At 36.6% G+C, this 23,762-nt stretch overlaps 1 protein-coding gene across 4 annotated transcripts in view; it reads left to right on the top strand.

Annotated features, from left to right (window-relative positions):
- LOC149776290 (transmembrane protein 98-like) overlaps positions 1-23,762 on the top strand; it is a 106,176-nt gene that overhangs the window by 24,675 nt on the left and 57,739 nt on the right. For 2 of the 4 annotated variants that reach the window (XM_089942741.1, XM_089942743.1), the window contains exon 3: positions 20,767-20,979. In XM_089942741.1, the coding sequence (XP_089798867.1) occupies positions 20,843-20,979 (137 nt within the window). In that variant the 5' untranslated portion in view covers positions 20,767-20,842. Of the gene's footprint in view, positions 1-11,340; positions 11,431-20,262; positions 20,434-20,766; positions 20,980-23,762 lie in introns of those variants that run through there. The other 2 variants (XM_089942744.1, XM_089942745.1) reach the window with 2 other exon arrangements.

Raw genomic sequence — 23,762 nt, 5'->3', positions numbered from 1 at the left:
GATATGTATGTGTGTGTGGGATTTGGATTTTTAATGTAGCTTTAACCATAATTTTTTTAGCCATATCGCTACGACGTCTGCAGTGTGGCAGTTTATAGTGATGTCTAGCACTGGGGCATCATGCCGCAGACATGTAGTATCATGTCCCACCCAGTCACATTATCCTGACACCAGGCTGAGCAGTCATAACACAAACCTCTTAATGCCGAGTGCCAAGCAGGGCAGCTGGTAGTATCATTTTTATAAGTCTTTTCTATGACTCAGCTAGAGTTCAAACCAGTGACCTTCCCCAGCTGAGGCAGATGCTTTAACCATTTAAGCCACTGGAGCAGTGCATATTAATGAGGTTATCGTACATCAGTTTGGCTGAACTTGTCGATTCTAGTTTAGTTATAATCAGATTTTAATCAAGTGGTTAAATAGTCTAATGTCATCAAGATGTTGGATTAGCATGATTATTGGCAAGATCTACATATGAGGTCAGGGCTAATCAGATCCTATAGCCAGACATCCTGGACTACTACTTTTCGAAGTCAGGCAAAAGTCTTCCAATCGCTAGTCCTGGACAGGTTCTTTACTTCCTGTTTTATAAAGTCAGGAATATTCCTATTTTTATGCTTTAATCGCTTTATCTACCTTTATCTGGCCATTCATTCCCTCAGGGCGTAATGAACACTTGATAAAACCTCTTCCATGTATACATTTACATTCTGTATCACACCTAATTTTAGTCAGTGGTTAACTGGTTCATGTAACTATTTCATGTACACACATTATATTACTGCTTGACTGCATTTTGGCCCAAGTGACTTTATCAAAACATGCGAAACTAAACAAAGCCAGTATAATTAATCGTAAGTGTTTTAAATGGCTTTGTTGTATTGTGTTTACTCAAACCAGAATGGTTTTAATCCAGTGTAATTAAATTAATGTAAAGAACTTGACTGACTTTACTGATGGTTTGCTTTATGAACTAATTAAATGACTGTGAGTAATGATTCTTAAAGTTTCAATTGACCATGCAGAGAATTAACTTTCATGTGTGTAATGGCATTCAATGCTAATTAATGAGCTCGTGGTCCATATTTAATGACAAAATGTATGTTATGATCACTTCATAAGTAGTTTTCAGGCAAACTGATACTTGCTGTGTGGATAAAAGGAGTTTGCTCTTGTTAAATTATCTTTCCAAGGACGGTAATAATGAGATCCAACAAAGGAAAAGTCATGTGAATGTGGAGGGATTAAATGTTATTGTTGTTGTTGTAGGGTTTAATGCCATTTTTCAGCATGGCTATACATTGCGGCCAGTATAAAGTGGTGGAGGAAGAACCTTGGAAAACCCTGGAAAGAACCACCAACCCACGAGAAGCTACTGGCAAGCTTTCTCACATACCCACATTGGCCGAACCAGAGACTCAAGCCCACGCAGACAGAGGTGAGATGGTAATGATCCGTAACAGTGTGAGCTTTGGACCACTCTGCCACTCGGGGCCCCTGGGATAAAATGTAATACTGCTACTGAGTATGAGGACTCCATAGAGACATAAGACTGAATATGTGGCAGCAAAGAGTGTCAAATATGACATAACTAAAACACACATTTTTTGGGGTTCATTGGGGTCATTGGGTTCATTGTTGGCTTGAATTTACTGATTTGGCAGGAAAGATTGCTGTTATTGTAAACAGTATGGAAATTTAACCAGTGCATTTGTCAACAACTACACATTCCTCAGTAGAGGGAAGCGGTGGTAAAATGTGGGATAGACTTGCAGTTAGTTCTCATGAAGTAATTTTCATAAAGGAAGACCATCCTGACATTCATTGGCATTATTTAGAGTTCAGAGTGAAGATGAAGGCATACAAGCAGTCACATGATCCACCTGTTGAAATTCCTAGAACACTTATATTTAAAAGTATTATTTATCAGCAACATATTTGTCAATAAGCCTGACTACAAGACTTCTCTTAGTCTGTTATGTAAACTGTTAGAAACATGTTTGTTATAAGCCTGACTACAAGACTTCTCTTAGTCTGTTATGTAAACTGTTAGAAATCATGTTTGTTATAAGCCTGACTACAAGACTTCTCTTAGTCTGTTATGTAAACTGTTAGAAATCATTTTTGTCAATAAGCCTGACTACAAGACTTCTCTTAGTCTGTTATGTAAACTGCTAGAAACATGTTTGTTATAAGCCCGTCTACTGCTGAGTGTGAACAAGGATTTAGTTCGAGGAGCAAATGGACCAGAGTTTGAGGACTTCAACCCAGATAGAGCTGTCAACTCTTGCCTACTGCTGGTCCTGGTGGCAGACATGTACACATACATTTTTAACTTTTTTTTTAATAGCAATAGCTTACCCTTAGCTTTTGTTTAGCATTCTTTTTCATGCCCCAAAAATGCACCATCCGTTTGATGTGCATACATACCCTTAAAATGAAGAATTGCCAGTTTGGCACAATTCCTTTTGCAACTTGTCTTGTCCATGGTATGTTATGTGCAAAACAAGTCGATCTTTTTCAATTATGTTGATGTGATTAGACATTTGCTAGATTCATCAGAGAAAAGTTGCCTGTAAAAGTGTTGTTTAACCACTATTGTAGCCTGACCTCTACAATAATTTATCTCTAATGGTGTTACATTTTCCATTCATTTTTTCTAAATCTTTATGTGGTTACCTTTTCCCTCCGGTTTTGGTTCCTTCAGGGACCTTGTGTTATATATATTTGATTTAATTTATATTTGATTTAATTAAACTTTTTGCAAGTTTAAATTTTAAATTTTTTTGTATTACATGTCAGTGTAATGTAATTTTGTTTCCTAGGAATTTGATATTTTCCAGAAAATTAAGTTTGACCTGACTCTTTTCATGGATGCCTAATACTAGAAACACTGTTTCTACTTTTGAACTAGTTCCTGGCCTTGATTGAGGGTCAAGTAAACAACAAATTTTTTTAAAATTCTTTTTTAATGTGTGAATGATAATGGTGAAACTGAGGCTATACTGGACTACATGCCATTAAACTTAATAGATACCATCAAAATCATTCTAGAATGTGATCACGTGACCCTCATCCGGGAATCTGTTTTGCTTCTCAAGTTACTGTATAACCTTTGTTTATAAAGATTTTTCTCAGTGGGGCATTTATTTTACACTGGAAAGTGTCTTTTGTGACAGTTTGGAGTTATATGTTAATTTTTATTCAAATTATTTGGATTCTAAAAGATTAATTCTTTTTCCTGGAAATATTTGAGTGCCATACAGAATTCTTGGATAAAGACATTTATTTAAATTTTATTCGGAAATTCAAACACTAGAATATTATTGTCAGTGGTTCATAAAGAACTGTAAACACATCAGCTGTATACTGACTACAGTATATGTCATCGCCTTCCATTTTGGATTTTCGTCAGAACTCAAACTTGAATTCATTAGATTTCATTACTAGGGCTTCTAAAAGTTAATTCGTGAATTATTCTTGGATTATTTTTGGATCTGATTCTTAAAACTGTAAGTTCTTATTTTTTTCATTTTTACAGTGTTTTTCCAGGACAATAAATTATTCATAAAATTTTTCAAAGCTTGTTGTTTTCACTCTTTCTTTTGTTAATGTTTATTAGAGCCTAAACATGTATCACGAGACTTTTGGTTGCTTCGTATCAATGTTTCTATGTACCCTCATTTGTGCTTCAGAGACCCCCATATTTATTGTTTGAGCCCTGTTATGTTATCAAAGTTTATTTTTTATTCAGCTTGACCACCAGTTTTGACACCCTCGGGGTTTTGGATCTTGCCCTCATAACAGAGGAGATACTGTGGGTTGTGTCCAGCCTTCATTTTATTACCGAGTGGAAACAATTTGGAAGGCTGGAGGTGTCACTTTTTCCAGGACTGACAGACATTCTCATCACTCTCCAGCTCTTTTCTTCAGACCGAGCTCACCAAGTTGTAGTATGAGCCTTAGCGCAGAGGATTCCTGTACCCTTTTCATCTTCTGGAGACTTGGTGATGCCCACACACACTCCAGCTCAGTGCCCTGGATGATGTTATCTCCATTCTGGTAGACTCTAATGAGTTCAGCATGGAGGAAGCACAACTGACACCCGTTTGCTCATCTGTGTTGGATGTGGAAGAGGAGGCATGGTCTTTTGACAAGGCAGTAAATGAAGTCTGTTGCCTCTTACCTTCTGACTTGAGTAAAAAAAAACTGACACATTCTTAAAAGATCCTTGCCAGACTGGAAAATATCTCAGGGGTTCAACCTCAACCAGACATCTTCCTTCTTCCTCATTCTTCTACGATTGAGGAAATTGCAGAAAGGTTTTCAACAGGCCAGAATATGAATTTTCATCAAGGGATGGCTTTTCCCTCCTCAACATTGCAACCCTTAGTCTGTTATGCCAGCTTTTGGGTACATTCCCCAAAGTGACCCAGGAACCTCCTCAACTACATGCCACCAAGGTGGGTATTTCAGGTGGAGCCTTGGCACACATTTCTGTAAAAGATATTGAAACTATGGAACAGAAAGTCTGACTGCTCATCACCATAGCCGCTTATGCCAACATCTTCTCAGCTGCCTTCTATTCTTTTTCAGTAACTGCTACAGTGGCCTAGTGGTTAGAGCATCCATCTTGGATGTGAGAGGTTATAGGTTCAAACCCTGACTGAGTCATACCAGAAACTGATAAAAATGGTACTAACAGCTGCCTCGCTTGGTGGTCAGCATTAAGAGTTTAATGTTTGGTCTGGTTGGCCTGGTGTCAGTATACTGTGACTGGATGGGACATCATGTTACATGTCAGCGGCATGATGTCCCAGTACTAGACATTACTGTAAACTGCCACACTGCAGACATCATAGCGATATGACTGAAAAATTGTTAAAGCTATGTTGAAAATCCAAATCACACACTCTCACATCTTTTTTAGTCTGCTGAGAAAAGCCTCCTTGTACCCATTCACCCTTCATCGCATGCTGGAAGCTGTGGCCGAGACATCTTATGCATGCAATTTCTGTTTCCATGGCTATGTTGGTGGAACTTCTTCATATCTGCCATGCCATTGTTTTGGACTCATCAGACATATTATTCAATTATGGTAAAAACCTCCTAAGGGCTGCTCCACTTTCAGCTGAGAGTCCATTTGGAGGCCTCATTCCTACTGGGGCATCTCAAGATTTGTTGGATCATCAACATAGATCCTTCAGATGCACCCCTGGCCCATTGCAACCGGCCAGGAATAATGTCATTGTGAATTGCCCTCAAGGGCCTTCTGCCAATTCTTCAGTGACATACAGCTCCAGTCCAATATGCAGCCTCAAAATGGATATCCTCCTTCTTATCCATTTGGCTCCCAGAAACAGCAAAACATGTGCCCAGTGAACCTGGCACAGAAGGAGACAGTTTTGACAGCTGCTTCTTTTACCAAATGAGGGGATGGAGGACAGCCCTAGGGACTTGAGCCCTCTCGTGACCCCCATATTTCTTCACCAATCCAATCTGGTGAAACTACTGAGGGAGGAAGTGCACAACATTTAACATAAGGGGCCAGTCAAGAGGGTTTTGATGATCAGTCACTCACCTTCTATTACCATATCTTCCTGGTTGTCAAGACAAGTGGAAAGTTTCTCATTATAATCAACCTCTCCACTTAAAACCATTTTCTTCTGGAAGAACCTCTCAAGATGGAGACTGCCTCCTCAATCTGGAATTTGCTTTGCCAGGCCATTTGGCAGTCTCTGTCGACCTTCAAAATGCCTATTTACACATACCCACATTTTCTCTTCACCACAAATATCTTCGGTTTTGCTTAGACCATGAAGTTTTTCAGTTCTGGGTCCTGCCATTCAGAGTTTCTTCCATATCCAAAGAGTTCACCCAAGTTATGGGAGCAGTAGCAGGATACCTCCAATTACTGGGAACACCAATTCTACAGTATTTTGACAATTGGCTGATCCACAATGTTCAAATGTGATTCCAGTCCTTTCCTCAGGATCTGTACCAGTGTTGGTATATGGTGACTCAATTAGGTCTTTTTGCCCAACCTCGAGAAATCAGACTTGCTCCATCACAAGACTTCATTTATGTGGGGATGAATTTCCTCACAAACCAGAAAATTTATAGTAACACTGGATTGGGTAGATGAAATCCATGCTCTGTTGAGCAAAAACTTCCTGGTCTGCTCGACTGTACCTGTCCCTTCTGGGAACCTTGAACACTGCTGCAGACTGGTTCTTTTAGGATGTTTTCATATGCTACCTCTACATTTCCTCCTTCTTTCAAGCTGGAAACCTCACAAAGATTCGCTATCAACACTGATCCTTCTAGGATTAGCATTTCATCACCATTTGCATTGGTAGTTGAGTTGGGACAGATTTAATAGTTGGAGCCCCCATTCATGCACCGGAACCCCACTTTTATCTGTTCACATCAGATTTTGGTTGGGGTGCCCATTTAGAACCAGAGGGCATAATTTTACAGGGTCTTTGGATCTGATTGTATTCATCCCTTCACATGACCAAGAAATGAAGGCTGTATACCTAGTGTTGCAAGGGTACATTGACAGAGTAAGGCTTCAGTGTTTCATGGTCTCTGACAACACATCCGTCATAGCTTATACCCACTATCAAGGGCTATAGAGCTGCCATTTCAAACACACTTAAGGCACAGTAATCGATTCTGATTGATAGCATGCTGATCTTATTAAGTATTTTGAGCTGCAGAGACCTGTCTCATGCTCTTTTATGCTTAGATGGAATCATTCTTGTGTTTTATGTTCATTAAGCAAAATCCTCTATAATAATAATAATAATAATAATAATGCTTTATTTGTAGAGGGTGACTCATTAGTCATTGAGTATGAACCATTGAGTAAGGCTTCTTTTCAAGACCTCACTCTCAAGACCGTGTTTCCACTTGCCCTTACCTCATTGTGATGATAAAGTGAGATTCGTACCTTTTCTGTTGACACTGGCTGTCTCTGGTTTAGTGGGAATTATGATTCGGTTTCCCTCCCTTGTCAGCTGTAATTTTTAGCCAAATATCAATTACCTTTGATAGCTATACTACCAAAAGAAATCCCCAGTCTCAGTCGAATCTGTGCTGTGGATGATACAGATAGGTTTTTATGTTGTGTGAGGGCACTTTGTTTATCTTAAAACATTTGGAGGAAAAGACAGGGTAGGAAACATCCTTTCCTCCCTCTTATGGGTTCCATACACATTTCATCTGCTACTGTTTCACGATGGCTTGGCACCAGAGTCAGAAGAGTGTACCAGTCTCTTACTGATCAAGACCTTTCCATTATAATACTTAAAGCCCATGAGGTTCAAGCTGTTGCTACCTGGGCTTACCATAATCGCTCCTTGGAGGACATCATGAAGGCAACATTTTGGCATTCCCATACTGTTTTTTTCCTCATTTTAACTCCGCTCATTATCACATCAAAGCACAGGCATTTTTTCTCTTGGTCTATTCATTACAGCACAACATGTGACCCCAAGACCTCTCCATCGGTGGTGAGTAATTTCCATTTTCTGTTGTGTTTTTTTTCTTCAGTTTAGTGGGTCATCAGCCAACTCTCCTTACTGACAATTTCAACTAAACATAAGCTATGGGTAAGCTAATTAAAATGTAGTTTTTTTTGGGGGGGGGGTAAACTTATTTTACCGGTAATTATGCGGTGCTTACCCATAGCTATTGTCTAAAGCCCTCCTCCCACCCTGCTCTGATGTCCTGTTATAATAGTCATGTATAAAGAAGATAAACTATCTGTGCTTGTTTTGCACTTAACATACCAAGGACAAGGCAAGTTCCATGAGGAACTGCATCATACTTAAAATTCTTCACTCTAAGGATGTATGCACATCAAACAGACAGTGCATTTTTTGGGGCACAGAAAGAATAGCTATGGGTAAGTATTGCATATTTAGTTTTACCCCCAAAAATTACATATCCAGCAGCTAAAACATACATCTTTGAAGTAGTCAAATGTATAGTATCAACCAGTATTTTGAAAAATACAAATAATTTTAATAAATAAATTATGTTACACATTATTTTGTTTATTATTTGTATAAATTGAAGCACATACATCTCATCAAATCTTGGCAAGTGATTACAGTTTTGGGACAAATGAAAAGTAAGGTGGGTCAAGTGAATTTTGGAAACCACTTTTCCTGGGCAAGAGGGTAAAAGCAAAATTTGATCAGCCCTGGAATTAATCTTTTATCAGACTGGCTAAGTGCTACCACTCCTGAGAGTGAATTTGTATTGAAATTTGATACAAAATTGGTAAGTTGCATAAGTAGTGCATTCTCTGGAATCTAAAAAGGGCATAGTACATCTAGTTATTTTCAAAAAAGTAACTTTAAACTTACATCTCATGCTTAGAATTGCTCCTTAATTTATTGTAAATTGTTGTTCATGGTAATAATAATAATAATAATAATAATAATAACTATAATAATAAATAATATGTAAAATTAGGAAATTTTGGAAATAGTTCATTATTTTAAGTTAATAGTCTCTCATAGAGTATTGATTTTCTTTTTTCTTTCATCTTTCCTTAGCAGAATATCCATGTGACAGTAATGCTTTAAAAGGAAATTGAATGCATGGCTTTATACAAATTTAAACTGTTACGGGTTACTTGACTTTTGTATGCTCATTAGATGACCTTTCACAAAAACACAATAGCTAGTCAGTAACATTTGGTTACCCTTCAGTTTATTCCTTTCAAGAACAAAGTACTTTGTTGCTGGAATATCAGTAGAAAAAATACTGAGGTTTAGTATTTGATTTTTAGTTTTGATTTGTGAGTAGTAAAGTATATGAATATCATTATATTATTAACAACACTAATCCGATAGGTTGATCGAGTTGTAAGTCATTGCCAGGGTATCATATTGTTTATGTAATACCAGTTCTGGTGGGATCATGACAATGTCAACAAGACTAATGAATGGATGAACTTTAACATCATCAAATGGATCTGTTTCCATTAGCTGCTCTGGGGAGACACAAGCTGAGTTGGGTAAAATTGTCTTGACTGGCATTTAGCTGCTCTTGAGAGATACAGGTTGAGTTGGGTAAAATTGTCTTGATGGCATTAGGCTGCTCTGGGGAGACAAGAGTTGGGTAGAATTGTCTTGACCAGCATTAAGCTGCTCTGGGGAGACACAAGTTGAATTGGGTAAAATTGTCTTGACCGGCATTTAGCTGCTCTTGGGAGACACGAGTTGGGTAGAATTGTCTTGACTGGCATTAAGCTGTTCTGGGGAGACACAGGTTGAGTTGGGTAAAATTGTCTTGACTGGCATTAAGCTGCTCTGGGGAGACACGAGTTGGGTAGAATTGTCTTGACCAGTATTAAGCTCCTCTGGGGAGACACAGGTTGAGTTGGGTAAAATTGTCTTGACTGGCATTAAGCTGCTCTGGGGAGACACAAGTTGGGTAGAATTGTCTTGACCAGCATTAAGTTCCAGTTCGTTCATTGTAGGACTTATTATGTCCTCAGAAGAGAATCAAAGTTGATTTTTGGACAGACATGGTAGGATGTAATCAGAATGGATCACAAATTGTATCCATATCCTAAACAATTTGATTTTGGGGTCCAAGGAAAGGAGCATCCTTTGAACCGTGAGCTTTATTCTCATGTATTCTGAGATCTTCCTTCTTTTCATACGTTTCCTGACACTGTTGGCAAGACACTTGTGTACCTGTATATGTATGATATGTATATGTTTCTCTGGAGATTGGTAATGCTTATACATTGTTTCACATATGACACATTGATGGTTCATTTTTGATGTGTAGCGGTCACGATGCAGAACGATCATGTCATGATATATGACATAATCATTCAAATGCAAGGGCATTAATTGGAGGAAACCATTGCTAAAAAGAGTTGGTTTACTTTAAGCAAAATTCATTGGGGCCAAAATACTCAGTTCTTATTGGAGAAACTATTAAAGCAAATTAAGTTATAAATGCCTAGACTCCCATTTAAACAGAACTGATGTTGATACCTATTGTCTGTAGAGTATATAATTGGTGTATCCAGTAAGTTCTCTATCTATCCAATTAATGTTGCCACTGGAGAGCTCTGAATCAAATTGGATGATTTATGTTATCTGATATGAACACAATTTATGTTGTGATCATAAATTTTACAAACTATTTCTAACCTAAGATTCAGTGCAGTGCTATCCAATATTAATAATTGTAACTCATTGTATAATTGGGGAAAAAAATCAGTATAGCATATAGAATAAAAAACAAAATTGGTTGCATATCTAGCCATTGGTTGCAAAGAAAATTCATGTTGGAGAAGATAATTTCTTAAATCCTATCTACCCAGCTGTGTATAAAAAAAATTCTCATGAGTGTACACACAGAAAGTATCCTGGCTTGAAGAGCTTTCAACATTAAACAATTTACCTACAGTTAGTTGTTCATCGTTTGTAGTTTTGTGGTTATAATGTCATGATATGTTGGGCTATACATGGCAGCCAGTATTTGGTCAAGGAAGAAACTGCTAAAACCCCAGCAAGAACCACTGACCCATAGGAAGCTTAACTGGCAAGCTGTCTCACATGACCATGCTGCCCAAGCCAAGATTCAAACCCTTGTCCAGGACAGATTTTTAAAGGCATGTGCCTTAGGTCACTTGGCCACCCAAGGCCTCCTTGTTAATAATACATCAGAAATGACCACAGTTATAAGAAACAAAGTATTAATTAAATTTAATATACCATACATACATACATACATACATACATACACACAAACACAAACACAAATTGTACAGAAAGCATCAGCAAGTTTTATTCTTCTATATTTAACAGATAATGCTGATAATGTCGATACAGATACCAAACAGAGAAAACTTGAAAAAAATGTTTTTATAATATATGTCATTTAAAAGCATGTGAGGAAACTTTCTTCACAAAGCGAGACCCAAATTTCTTGGCTAACTGCTTTTGTATTTGGTTATTAGACAGATGTCAGCCAAGTGTCAGTGAGTTCAGTCCCTAATGTTCTTTGTTTTTTCAGTTATTTCAGAATGAAAGCTTCTGTTTACATTGGTTAGGGGGGTTACAACTTTACTTTTCATCATGCTACACCTGTCAATGAATCAACATGATTGAGTTTTCAACCATCTAATTTGTAAAGTGTATAAAGGTGGATGATTGTGTTCATGACAATAAAATGTACACTTCCTCTTGTGGGGTATGTTGTGCCATTATTTGTCCTACATTCACACCTTTCCTTTCCTTCCAATCAGGACTGTACCAAGGACATGACTCACAAGTCAGCCATGTGTGAAATGTTTTATTTTTATCAGCATGAATGAGAGAGGGAACTAATGCATTGGCCTGAAAAATAAACTGAATCATTTTGCTGGAAAGATCTATGCTGAGCACTTGGGTAAATTCTATAACTTTGCCACAAGGATTTTTTTAATATAAAGTTTAATGAAATATTTGTGTTTTTGTGGATTCAGTTTCTGGTGGGTATAATTTGAATTCATTTTTCACTGATGTTTTTGCTGTTGAAGTTCCAAGAAGGTTTTCTAAAGGTATTGATTCATCAGTCATCAATTAAGCCGCCAAGCCTTTTTGTGCCACATTGTTGATATTTAAATTATTCTGTCCACATTTCTCTAGCATGTCATTTGTAACACATTACCATAATATTGTAATTGTCATTGCATGGATTAGTTTATGAATCTTACAGGGACTTGAATTTTGTGCCAGTTTTCCTGTCTTTATTAGTGTGGTGATAACATTACAACTTTTAGCAGATCCTGTAACTTTACAGCTTGAAAAGCAAGGAGTAAAACAGTATGATAATGCTTGTCTTAATTTTACAGTCCACATGTATGTTGACTAAAAACTTTTTTTCAGCTTTTACAAAACGACAGAAGGAAATTTGATCTACATTGTGACACATTCCAAAACATAATTCATGCTGGTTGTGAATCTTGTTATATTTTCACTCCAATCTGGTTACATGTTAGAGTCAAATATAACAAGGTATGAGAAGTACAAAAATCATCATCATAATTTGTATTATGCCTTAAAACAGACTTTTAATTAAATCAAAGTAAGATCAAATATCATGTACAGTAAACTTCCCTCATAATAGACTGACAAATCACTTTGTTGTACCTGCAGTTTATTCTTCCCAAAACTGAATGCACAGTTTATTATTTATGGCGAAAGAATTTTGCAAAACTGTATGGTTGGCATTTAGCTTTTAAAACAGTTTGAAAGTATTCATAAACTGATTCGAAATTATTAGGGGACTACTCGACCCATAGCAGAGTTGTCCCATTACATATTACATATTTAGCCCTTTAACTATTCAGACTATCAGTCCATGATTTATATATTATTATTGTGGATGTTAGGTCCTTTGTCACTGGCCATTTACCGGTAATATTATTTTAAAATCTTTGTATGTTTCTTTATGTTCTGTGCAGCTGTATATGATTGTTAGTATCCAGTTAAAGTACAAGTCAAAAAGGTCATGTACACATTCAGCACAGACTATTTCATTAATGAACATTTTTTTCTAGAATTTTGAATTTACATACCTTTAAGTGGCGATAATTAGAAAATTGTATAACAGAATTAATATTTAATTTAATTGTAGCAAATGTGCCTACATGACCACATTGACATACAGTTTAAGGATTCCTTAGTGCAGTAAGATAGAAAAAGCAATAAAGGGCATGGACCATGCTGAAATCATGAGAATATATAAATTAAATTACCCTTCTAAACTTGAAACAAATTACTGAATAACCAGCTGCGTTTATTTTAGCAAAGACTTTGTATTTATAGCATTTCATAGCAAACAGTAATGTGTGTCCTTGATTTGTGTCTGCCAAAGTTGAAAGGACGAGTAATTTTTGTACATATTTATTATTTGCTTTTTTTATTAATTTTTCCACTAGGTGATAATCCTATTAAAACCAGCACCTGATGTTAAATATGTAATAATTTATTTCTTAAATGTTGAATATAATCAATCAAAAAATTTCTGGGCCAACTTTGTTATAGGCTGACACTGGAATGGGCTTTGTAACTGTGGCAGTCATGATTTGTAAATTAAATTTGTGTGGACTGAATAAATAATAAGTAAATTTGTTGTAGGCCAACTCCAGAATGGGTTGAGTAATTATTATGGGTTGAAAGCTCCGGTCACCATTATAATGTGTGTCCTTTTCTGCAAACAAAATGAACAGTACAAGTATTTAAGAACGGTGAGTTTATTATGCAGTGTTGCAACTAAATTTATCTTAGAATGAGAGGAACATTTTTTACACCTCTACGCAGTGTTGCATCTAGGTTGAGAAATGAGGGCGACAGTGTATACATGTTTGCCATTTACATTGTTGCACCTTGGTTGAGGTTAGAATAAGGGGGACATTGTATACACCTCTGCCATATGCAGTGTTGCCCCTACTTTGAGAAATAAGGGGGACATTCTATACACCTTTGCCATTTACAGTGTTCCATCTAGGTTGAGCTTAGAATGAGGGGGACATTGTATACACCTCTGCCATATGCAGTGTTGCCCCTAGGTTGATAAATGAGGGGCTCATTCTATACACCTGCTTCTACTCATGATAAAGATATGGGGATTTGTTAAATTTAAGGAGGCAGTTTAGATTTTGGACCCTCAAGGTGCACTGCTAATATGACTGTTCATAATGTTACTTCATTACTTTTGAAAAATGATGGGCCTACAATGAGCAGTAGATGGGGGGGGGGCCTAAATTGAAAAGTAGACAGGGGCATAATTGAGCAGTAGACAGGGGCCTACATTGAGCAGTAGATGGGGGCCTACATTGAGCAGTAGATGGGGGCCTACATTGAGCAGTAGATGGGGGCCTACATTGAGCAATAGACATAAACTTTGAAATGAAATATGTTGGTAGAAAATGATCTCAGTTTTGCTATACAGGAGGATAGGATTCCAATGGGACCTTGACAGTGCTTTGTAACATTTGTTAGTTTACTACACATGATTTCATTATATGTGGACTGAATTAGATGGCACCAGATAATACATTTCATAACAAGCTGTAATTTGTAAAAAGAGATTTCTTTTTAAATGGAGTTATACTGTATACATGTTTAATTAATGGTTGACTGAGAGGCCTGGTTGTTAACATGTTAGACTCATGAGCAAATGGGTTCAGTTTTGAATCCTGCCAATGGCTCAGCTTGGTTTGGCTACTGTGGTGTATATTTAGGCAAGGCACTTTACTGTGAATTGCCTCAGCACTAAATAAGCTACTTACATTGCCATGTTGTAAAACCCGCCTACCAAATCCAAGTCTTTTTCTGCCACTGAATCAGCGTTGATGGATTTTGTGATCCAATGCTGATATCTGGGCTACTTGAATTTATCATTTATTGAAATTGATCTTCATTATACTGCCACTGGATAATGAAGAGATGTCAGATGAATTCACACAATCTCATGGAACTTTATGTGTTGTACAGAAGTTAATCATTTTAGAGGTTTCACCATAGTTTCTGCTGCCACCTGTAAACACTGCAATAATTCAGATTTGTATAAAACATGTGTGACCTCAACCAATAATATAAGTATCATACCTGTAATTTTTAATGAAGGGTCAACAAATAGATATTCAGGATATGAAATCAGAAAATATGAGGGAAAATTAAAATGACAAGATAGGTGATTGGAAGAACAAGTATTTTACAATTTGTACATAGATTGCATCTGAGATAAATAAGCTTTTTGTCAGGCCCTAGTTCATGGGTAATTGGATAAGCTTTCTGTCAGGCCCTAGTTCATGGGTAATTGGATAAGCTTTTTGTCAGGCCCTAGTTCATGGGTAATTGGACAAGCTTATTGTCAGGGCCTAGTTCATGGATAATTGAACAAGCTTATTGTCAGGCCCTAGTTCATGGGTAATTGGATAAGCTTTTTGTCAGGCCCTAGTTCATGGGTAATTGGACAAGCTTTTTGTCAGGCCCATGTTAATGGTTAATTTCATAAGCATATTGTCAGGCCCTAGTTATTGAGTAACTGGATAAGTTTATTGTCAGGCCCTAGTTAATGGGTAATTAGATAAGCTTATTGTCAGACCCTAGTTAATGGGTAATTGGATAAGCTTATTGTCAGGCCCATGTTAATGGGTAATTGCATAAGCTTATTATCAGGCCCTAGGTAATGAGTAATTGGATAAGATTATTGTCAGACCCTAGTTAATGGGTAATTGGATAAGCTTATTGTCAGGTCCTAGTCAATGGGTAATTGGATAAGCTTTTTGGCAAGCCCTAGTTAATGGGTAATTGGATCAGCTTTTTGTTAGGCCCTAGTTAATGGGTAATTACATAAGCTTATTGTTAGGCCCTAGTTAATGGGTAATTGGATAGATTATTGTCAGGCTTTAGTTAATGGGTTTGTACATAAGCTTATTGTCAGGCCCTCGCTAATATAATAGGTTCTTGCATAAGCTTACTGTCAGTCCCTAGCTAATAGGTTCTTGCATAAGCTTATTGTCAGGCCCTAACTAATGGGTTCTTGCATAAGCTTATTGTCAGGCCCTAGCTAATGGGTTCTTGCATAAGCTTATTTGTCAGGCCCTAGCTAATAGGTTCTTGCATAAGCTTATTGTCAGGCCCTAGCTAATGGGTTCTTGCATAAGCTTATTGTCAGGCCCTAGCTAATAGGTTCTCGCATAAGCTTATTGTCAGGCCCTAGCTAATGGGTTCTTGCATAAGCTTATTTGTCAGGCCCTAGCTAATGGGTTCTTGCATAAGCTTATTGTCAGGCCCTAGCTAATGGGTTCTTGCATAAGCTTATTGTCAGGCCCTAGCTAATAGGTTCTTGCATAAGCTTATTGTCAGGCCCTAGCTAATGGGTACTTGCATAAGGTTACTGTCAGGCCCTAGCTAATGGATTCTTGCATAAGCTTACTGTCAGACCCTAGCTAATGGGTTCTTGCATAAGCTTACTGTCAGGCCCTAGCTAATAGGTTCTTGCATAAGCTTTTTGTCAGGCCTACATTAAAGGGTAACAGATGTAGCACCGACTTTTCCACTGACATTATTGACATCAATAGTTTGTTGATTTTTTTGTGTACGTATTTTTCTTAAACCCCATGGTTGATTCTCATCCTACTTGGCATGAATATGATGTCATTTCTTTCTGTGACATCCTTTTTTAACTTTGGGTGAAGGTCACAGTCATAGAAAATGTTTGAGTTCTGTTTAAGGTTTTTATTTTGCCTATATTTACTGATTCACTTGATAAATTCTTATCAAACTTGGCATGAATCATTATGAAAGCAATATATTTTCTAAATCTTGTATTTTCTCCATACTCTGAATGAATCATAACGAAGATAAAATTTATTCCGTGGCATGTGCATTCATCCTTTTAATTTTTGTGTAGTTTGACATTTTTCAAACTTTACCTTTAGTTGGCTCCAATAGCATCTGTTTTACTGAGGTGTCGTAACATACATACATACATACATACATAAACACACACATACACACACACATTGTATCAAAATCAAAGAGTTCATAGCATGCTTTGATTCTGGGGTCAAAATGCAGGTCCTGGTCTCTTGTTATATTTTTAAGTCTTTATGTTAATAAGTTTATTTACCCAACAACTTTTTCATCTTACCATTGTCATGGTTTATTATTAAGTACACAGTGAAACCTACCTTGGACACATCTATACATAGAATGCTTTGAAGAATCCTCAAGAAATACCTTCCTATAAGTGTTACAAATAAGGACACTTGTCAAACATTGAGGGTACTTATATTTGTAAATAAAATTATTATATTTTTACAACATACAATGGACATTGTGACAAAAAAAAAATACATGAAATATCAAATGTAAATTATTTCATTTGAACACTTGTTTATATTATTGCTTAAATTAGTGTTATCAGTTGTGTATTTATACCATAAAGTCTTGATATATAAATGAAAGGTGTTTTAATAGAGACAATAAAATATAGGGTTGATTATAAAGCTATACAATACCTATGTATGTTTGAAGAAGGAGGAAGTGCAATTTGAATAATTGAGTGTCTCAGTTTTTATATTGTATTCCATAAATCACCTACATCATGCAGTGATATTTTCACACATGTACATTTGAGGACTTATTCATAAATGCTTGAATTCTCAATCTGAAGGAATTTGATTGTGTGTGCTTTTCAGAAATCTGATTTTACTTGGAACTGTGAGAGACCAAATTTGAGGTTGACACTCCTTACATAAGGATAAATCTCAATTGAAATAAAAGTGACAGTGTTGTCCTTAGCCAGTTTTAGTTGTTGGCTGTACCTTACCCTGCTCTCTGGGAGTGGGCTGCTTTGTCTTAACACATTAACCCCTGGAGCTTTTTGTCATTTTCGCCTGAAAATCGAGTAGGAAACACATTTTGAAAGCTATTTCTGAATAGACTTGAAAACACCAAATCCCCGGTCATCTTTCAATAACATACTTCCTAGTTGCGTTAGAAACATCGTTTTTCATTAGCTATTTGACTCGCTCATGAGCAGAAGGGTAAAAGTTGGACTTTTTATTATTTTTTTGCTAAACGGAGCCATTATTTTTGTATGGAGACCACTCTTTATTCCAAATGCCCATCTTATCATACTTTTTTTAATCTGTATTTTGTAGTGCAACTAGGTATTCCAGATTATGGTATCATTGTAGAGCTACATCTGTCTACCTTTCTGTAATACCACCCACTTTAGTGTATCATGCATGACCATGACGCTACAGAGCTCGGCAGTAGGCTACTACCTCCTGCCCCATTAAGTCGTCGCTAGGGGTTAATGTGTTAAGAAGGAGCCTTGTTGGCTGAGTGGTTATCATGGCAGACAAACTACTTAAAAGGGTGTTTGTTTGAATCCTTAGTTAAACTATTGAATAAGTTCTGGTTGACTACCTGTGTCCCTTTGCATAGCTTCTCACTCTGATTGCATTGGTACTAAATCACTTTCGTGTGTTGCTATTTTGCAAAACACCAAACCCAAACCTTATCTTCAATCTCTAGAGGCTGGATGCATTGCATGTGGTAACATTTATGTTATCATATATTGCCATCATCATGTGTCATCATCAGTATCAGTGTGGACATAGATACAGCAAGCCAATTTGTTGTTCAGTTGAACAGAACCTTTTCAGTCCATATTGTTAATTTAAATTTAAGAGCTCTGAGGAAAAAATAGGCCACAGCTCCTATCCCAAATAAAATACTTTAGTTATGTGTACTTTCCAGTACAGTGCACTTCAGAAAACTGGTTCTTCTGAAGTCCAAAATCATTTACAAACTGACCATTTTGGCTTGGAATAGATCATTCTTGTGCCAGACTGAATTCCAGATACGAGGAATTCTCAGAACCATTCTTGCCATAAAATTGCCTCAGTAAACCAGATGTGTATACCTTGTTACCTGTAAAAATCATACCATGTGAGAAGTGTCAATCTGTTAATCTGATAATTGACAAATGATGCACAAATGTGTGATGTTAATTTGGCTTTAATGGTTAATTATTTTGCACATGAATGATCTGTCAAATGAAGTCATTTAATACAGATGCAAAATATATGCTATAAAGACCAAGTGTTTGTTTATGAGTTGAAACCTTCATAATGAGCAAGCAAACGATAATATACAGGGCCCATTGAGACTCGGGGGCCATGCCTGTGAAATCAGACAATAACATATGGAGCCTCTGGGGCCCTGGGCGCATTGCCCACTTTACCCTGTGGATAATCTGGCCCTGACTTTGACAAGTCAGTAGGCAGTGATGATACACCATTGACTGATTTGATACAGAGCTTGATGTGGTTGATAATGCTGATGATATTCCATTGTTGGATTCAGTGCAGAGAATAAAGTCACAGTTCATTGATTTTGATCTTGTAGATATTGATGCAGGAGAACCTATAGAAGATAACTGCATTGAATGGGTGGTCACAGTGATGGAGTCTTATAGTAGTGTTGATGCTAAAAGTGCATGTGTAGAAAATCCTGGGTGTGAAAATGATGATATTTAACAAATATAAAACCACAACAGTATTATTTCCTTTTTGAAAACAAACCTGCAAAGTGTAGTCATTTAGTCAAATGGCACTGGAATGCATTCATTTTTTCCAAACACTTTCAAAAATCGAACCACTGGAAAACTGGACATTTCTGTTGATCCATTGATTGTCCAATTTTCAGATGTTTCACCATGTAAGCAGTTTTACCCTAAAGTTATGTTCATAATTGATCAGATTTGATATCTAAAATTTATGACCAAAAATATCATTAACACATCCCCTTGAGATGCAAAATTGAGTGCCATTCCCATCATATTCTTTCTCAATCCTATCACCTCAAAACAATCCAGCCTCTTCACTTGTTCCCCCCCCCCCCCCATTTTGCAGGATTTGGTCATAGATTGTTCAAAGTCCAGTATGGAGGGCATATGTTCCATGCTTTACATTGTTGAAAACCCCGTATTTGAACTTCTCTTTGGCATAGTTGACCATGTGGCACTTTTAACATTGACCACTGGACACAGGTAACATACAGTAGTAGTAAGTTAATGCTGTGTAGGGGACAGCAAAAGCAAATGATGAGTTCTTTTTGAACATGTAGTTTGTGGTACACTGTCTGTTTAGCCCTTATCTTAGAATTAGAACCTGTGTGCCTGATTTTTTCTGATGATCCATGTGCCCACTAGCTTATTTGGTCTAACTGATACACTGTGTACCTGATTTGTCTGTCTTTAATGCATCATTTTTGACATTTCTAACAGACCAGGAAAAGTCATATAGAGCTAACAGAATTAAAAGAGAGAATCCAGGTGCACAGGTTCCAATATTGTCAATATGGGGATGCTTAAAATTTCTTGCATACACATAACTGTTCAGAAAACTAATGTGTTGTCATTATGGTCAGGGTTCTTTGATGATAAAAATGCACAACTGACATGCATATTTAATCAGGTCCTTTGGTAATATAGTACTGTATGACCTGACCATGGTTTTGATCTGAATCAACATGTACATATAAGTAGTGTAATATCATAACTCTAATGTTAACTTGACTTTGATTACAGGTAAATTGCAGGTATGATGTACAGGTAGCCAGGTAGAATTTTATCAATTGTTGATTGTTCCTATTTACAGTTTCACAGGGAGTGTGACTTGAATAATCTAATATAGTCTGCTCCATTGCTTTTTTATGAGGAGGGCTATGTTTACATGTGAGCAGTAGGATTTTAGGATGAAAAATATCAGAACAGAGATGGATATATTTAACTCTTCTGGGACTTGATTAGAACAGCCACGTGGTTTTATTGCACTAAACTAAGTTTTCCATTCTTCATATATGCACCTCCAAATCAAGACAGGTAAGTAGGATCTTTGTCAACATACACAAAATATAGAATCTATATCATGCTTGTGAATGCCCTCACAGTATCAACTTTAGAATCAGCTTTTTGATGTATTTGTTAGAAGAAAGATTGCATCGATATATGTTGGAATATACATACAGTATTCATGATAAGCTGTTAATTGCTTGCTTATAATAAATAACAATTTGTTACCTAAAGTAAACAGGCTAAATTGTTCTGATTCTGTTTTTACTGCTGCAGATTAACCTTACATCAACATCAAAAACTTTTTTTTAAAAAGAGCAAAGCTGAACCATATATGTCCTAAAATAGCAATTTCTTTTTCAGATATAGTCATACCTTTACATGATGTAGCAAGGAGATAATATGGCTGTGATTCAACCCAAACCTGTTTAATGTAACCATGGAAACAGTTGTTGCTGTGGCCATCGGTATCCTAGTAACAGTATTTACTGCCTCACTGGTGGGACTGATATTTGTTTGTTATCATCGATACTGCAAAAGAGAAGACCATTTGACTTCTCAGATGCGAGATACAAGGTTAGTATTGATGTGTGACATGTAGTATCTTTTGGTCTTGTAAATATTCCTAGCTATGCTTGTCAAAGAACTTGAAATTTGCCAGAAAGTAGAATGGTTCAACTTTTATCTCAGTAGCTGATTCTCCTCATGATCCAACTTTATTTTGGTTACCACTTCCACCCCCAATCTCCTATTGTGGACTATTGGATGTTGTTGTTGTTGTCGGGTTTATCACCATTTTTCAGCTATTCATGTCAGCCAGTATAAATGGTGGAGGAAGAATCTGGGAAAACCCCCCAGAAAGAACCACCAACCCACAAGAAGCTACTGGCTAGCTTTCTCACATACCCACATTGGCCGAATACAAGACTCAAACCCATGCAGATAGAGGTCAGATGGCAGTGATCCATAACAGTGAGTGCTTTAGACCACTCAGCCACTAGGGCCTCTGGCTCTTGGATGTAGAACAGCCTGATGTACATCAAATGGCAACTGTTTGATACATGATGTATCACATAATGATACATTTATTCCAGCTTAGAAGGTTGGATTTTGAAAATTGTGTGCTTAATATATACAAGAGTCAACTTTGTGTTTAAGGATTTTATCTATGTTACCAGTACATTGGTTTTGTGTGCATTTTTATAGCCTTTACAGCATCGTTTACCTTTTATCTCATGTCCCAAGGTCATATTTATTTTTTTTGGTGTGGAAGGGTTTTGTTTTTCATGTGAATTTTGACAAGGTTTTTCTCTTAAACTTTACAAAAAAATCTAGCCTTGCTCTGCGCTCTATAGCTTAATTGTGCTGATGTACCATTAAATCCCACCCCTCAGATATGCCTGAATGTCTTTCATAAAGAAAACAACAAATAGTGGTGCATCATTCACCATTGCATGCATTTGGGCAGTTTAATTTGGCTCCAAAAACTAGAGGGACAAAGAACAGGGATCTGTTTATGCATGTCTTTGCATGCCTATCTGCATTTGAGCTTGCATAATTAGGTGAGTCCATGTATGTTTGTACATAATGTTTTAAGGCTGGCAGAATACCTTACACACAGGGATATATATGAAATATGTGTGCCAGTGAATAAATACATCAGTTGAATTAATAAATCAGTTTTCTTCAGTCCCTCAGGTTGGACAAAGGGAAAATATGGTGATAGATTTTTATGAAAAGTAGATGTTTATATGTAAGTATTGGGCTTTAATGACATTTGAGCAAAATAATGCCTGCATGGTGTCACTTAAAACTAATGTTATACATTATTAGGAATGGTATGATGTACTGAATGATTCAGGTTTCTTCTAAACTGAACCATATTTATGTGAGTTCCAACAGATTTCAAAATCAAATAGTGCCTAGCTTAAATTCAGTTGCCCATAGAGGACAAATAAGGCACATGGGTGTAAAAATGTTATGTTCAGTAAATTTTCCTTCACCTTTCTATGCATCATTAACAGTTACTATCCTTAGTTACCATAGGTATATTTGTAGACCTCTTTTTATAAGAAAATAAAGAACAATTAATGACAAATAATATTGTAGCTCAGTGGGCATACAGATAACAGTACATGTATAAGGGTAGCCCCAATGTAGTCCATTCAGGTAGTCATTTAAAGTACTTAGATCATGCGAGTGAGTCTGGTTCACACTAAATCTGGATACAACAGCGATTCATGCAATAATTTATCCCTGGATAAGAATTGGGAACCAGCCTAATAAATTTGTCAAGAAGAAGAGATGGTCTTGTAGATAGTTCCCAAATGATGTCATCAGCAGCCATATTTGTGGTATGCTGCAGATTTACTGTGGAGTTTATATGGTGTTTGAAAGTTGAAATAAATTTATTGAATCTCAAGATATTGTTACAGAAAATACATACATAATCAGGCTTTCCATTAGTATCTATATTTGTAATTTATAAGTTGATTTTGCTTCAGTGTGCCTTGTTCAGAATGGTCAGTTTTGGTGGTTGCTTAAAAGAAAAACTGTGAGGTTGCCCATCGTCCAGGTAAAATGGGTAGAATATCATCTGCTAGTGATATTATCAGGAAGTGTCTATTTTCAGATATTGCTATATAAAATAAATATTTGCCATGATTTTGCATAAAAAGGTGGGGTAGAGGATAAATATGGTAAATGTTTTATCCTAAAACTCGTCATTTCCAGCCATTTTGTCTATTCCCTACTAATGTCTACTAAGTGTTAGAAATGATGCATTAATAACCAGTGGGAAACATGTTTTGCTAGCTGTCATTGGATTTGGATTGAGTATTGCAGGTAAGTGGCATCTTTTTACAAAAGAAATGCTTAGAAATATTGTACTTAATGCCCTTTTCTATTAAAAATTGGCGTTGGTTTGTTTAATAAAACCTTTGGTTCGGGCTTGACATCTGCTGAATATAAGTTCACTTCTTTGGTAGAATAGTATTGGTAAGTGGTACATGAATCCCTTATCAAAATCTGCAAAGTATTATATAACCTTCAGAGTGAAATTACACCTGTTTTTCAATCATGTAAAGCCTTGTTCTTTATTATGATTAATTGTTCTGATGTGGCATTGCACTTGGTGTTCAGTTTTTTTTTTTTTTACCAAACACCACTATCATTGTTACCGTATTTATCCTTACATGACTGCCTCAAACTGGGAATAACTGTACCAGTCTGGTAGATCTGACTGTTCCTGAACTTTGACATTATCTGTCATGTCATTGTCAGAAATTTTAATTTCCTTACTAGTCTCTGACTGCTAATAACTGTACTGGTAGATGTTAGTGTTACATAGATGTTATCTT

The sequence above is a fragment of the Sinohyriopsis cumingii genome, chromosome 18 (assembly GCF_028554795.1).
Source record: "Sinohyriopsis cumingii isolate HCF-2022 chromosome 18, ASM2855479v2, whole genome shotgun sequence".
Classification (NCBI taxonomy): domain Eukaryota; kingdom Metazoa; phylum Mollusca; class Bivalvia; order Unionida; family Unionidae; genus Sinohyriopsis; species Sinohyriopsis cumingii.
This window is presented reverse-complemented; position numbering and strand designations above follow the sequence as displayed.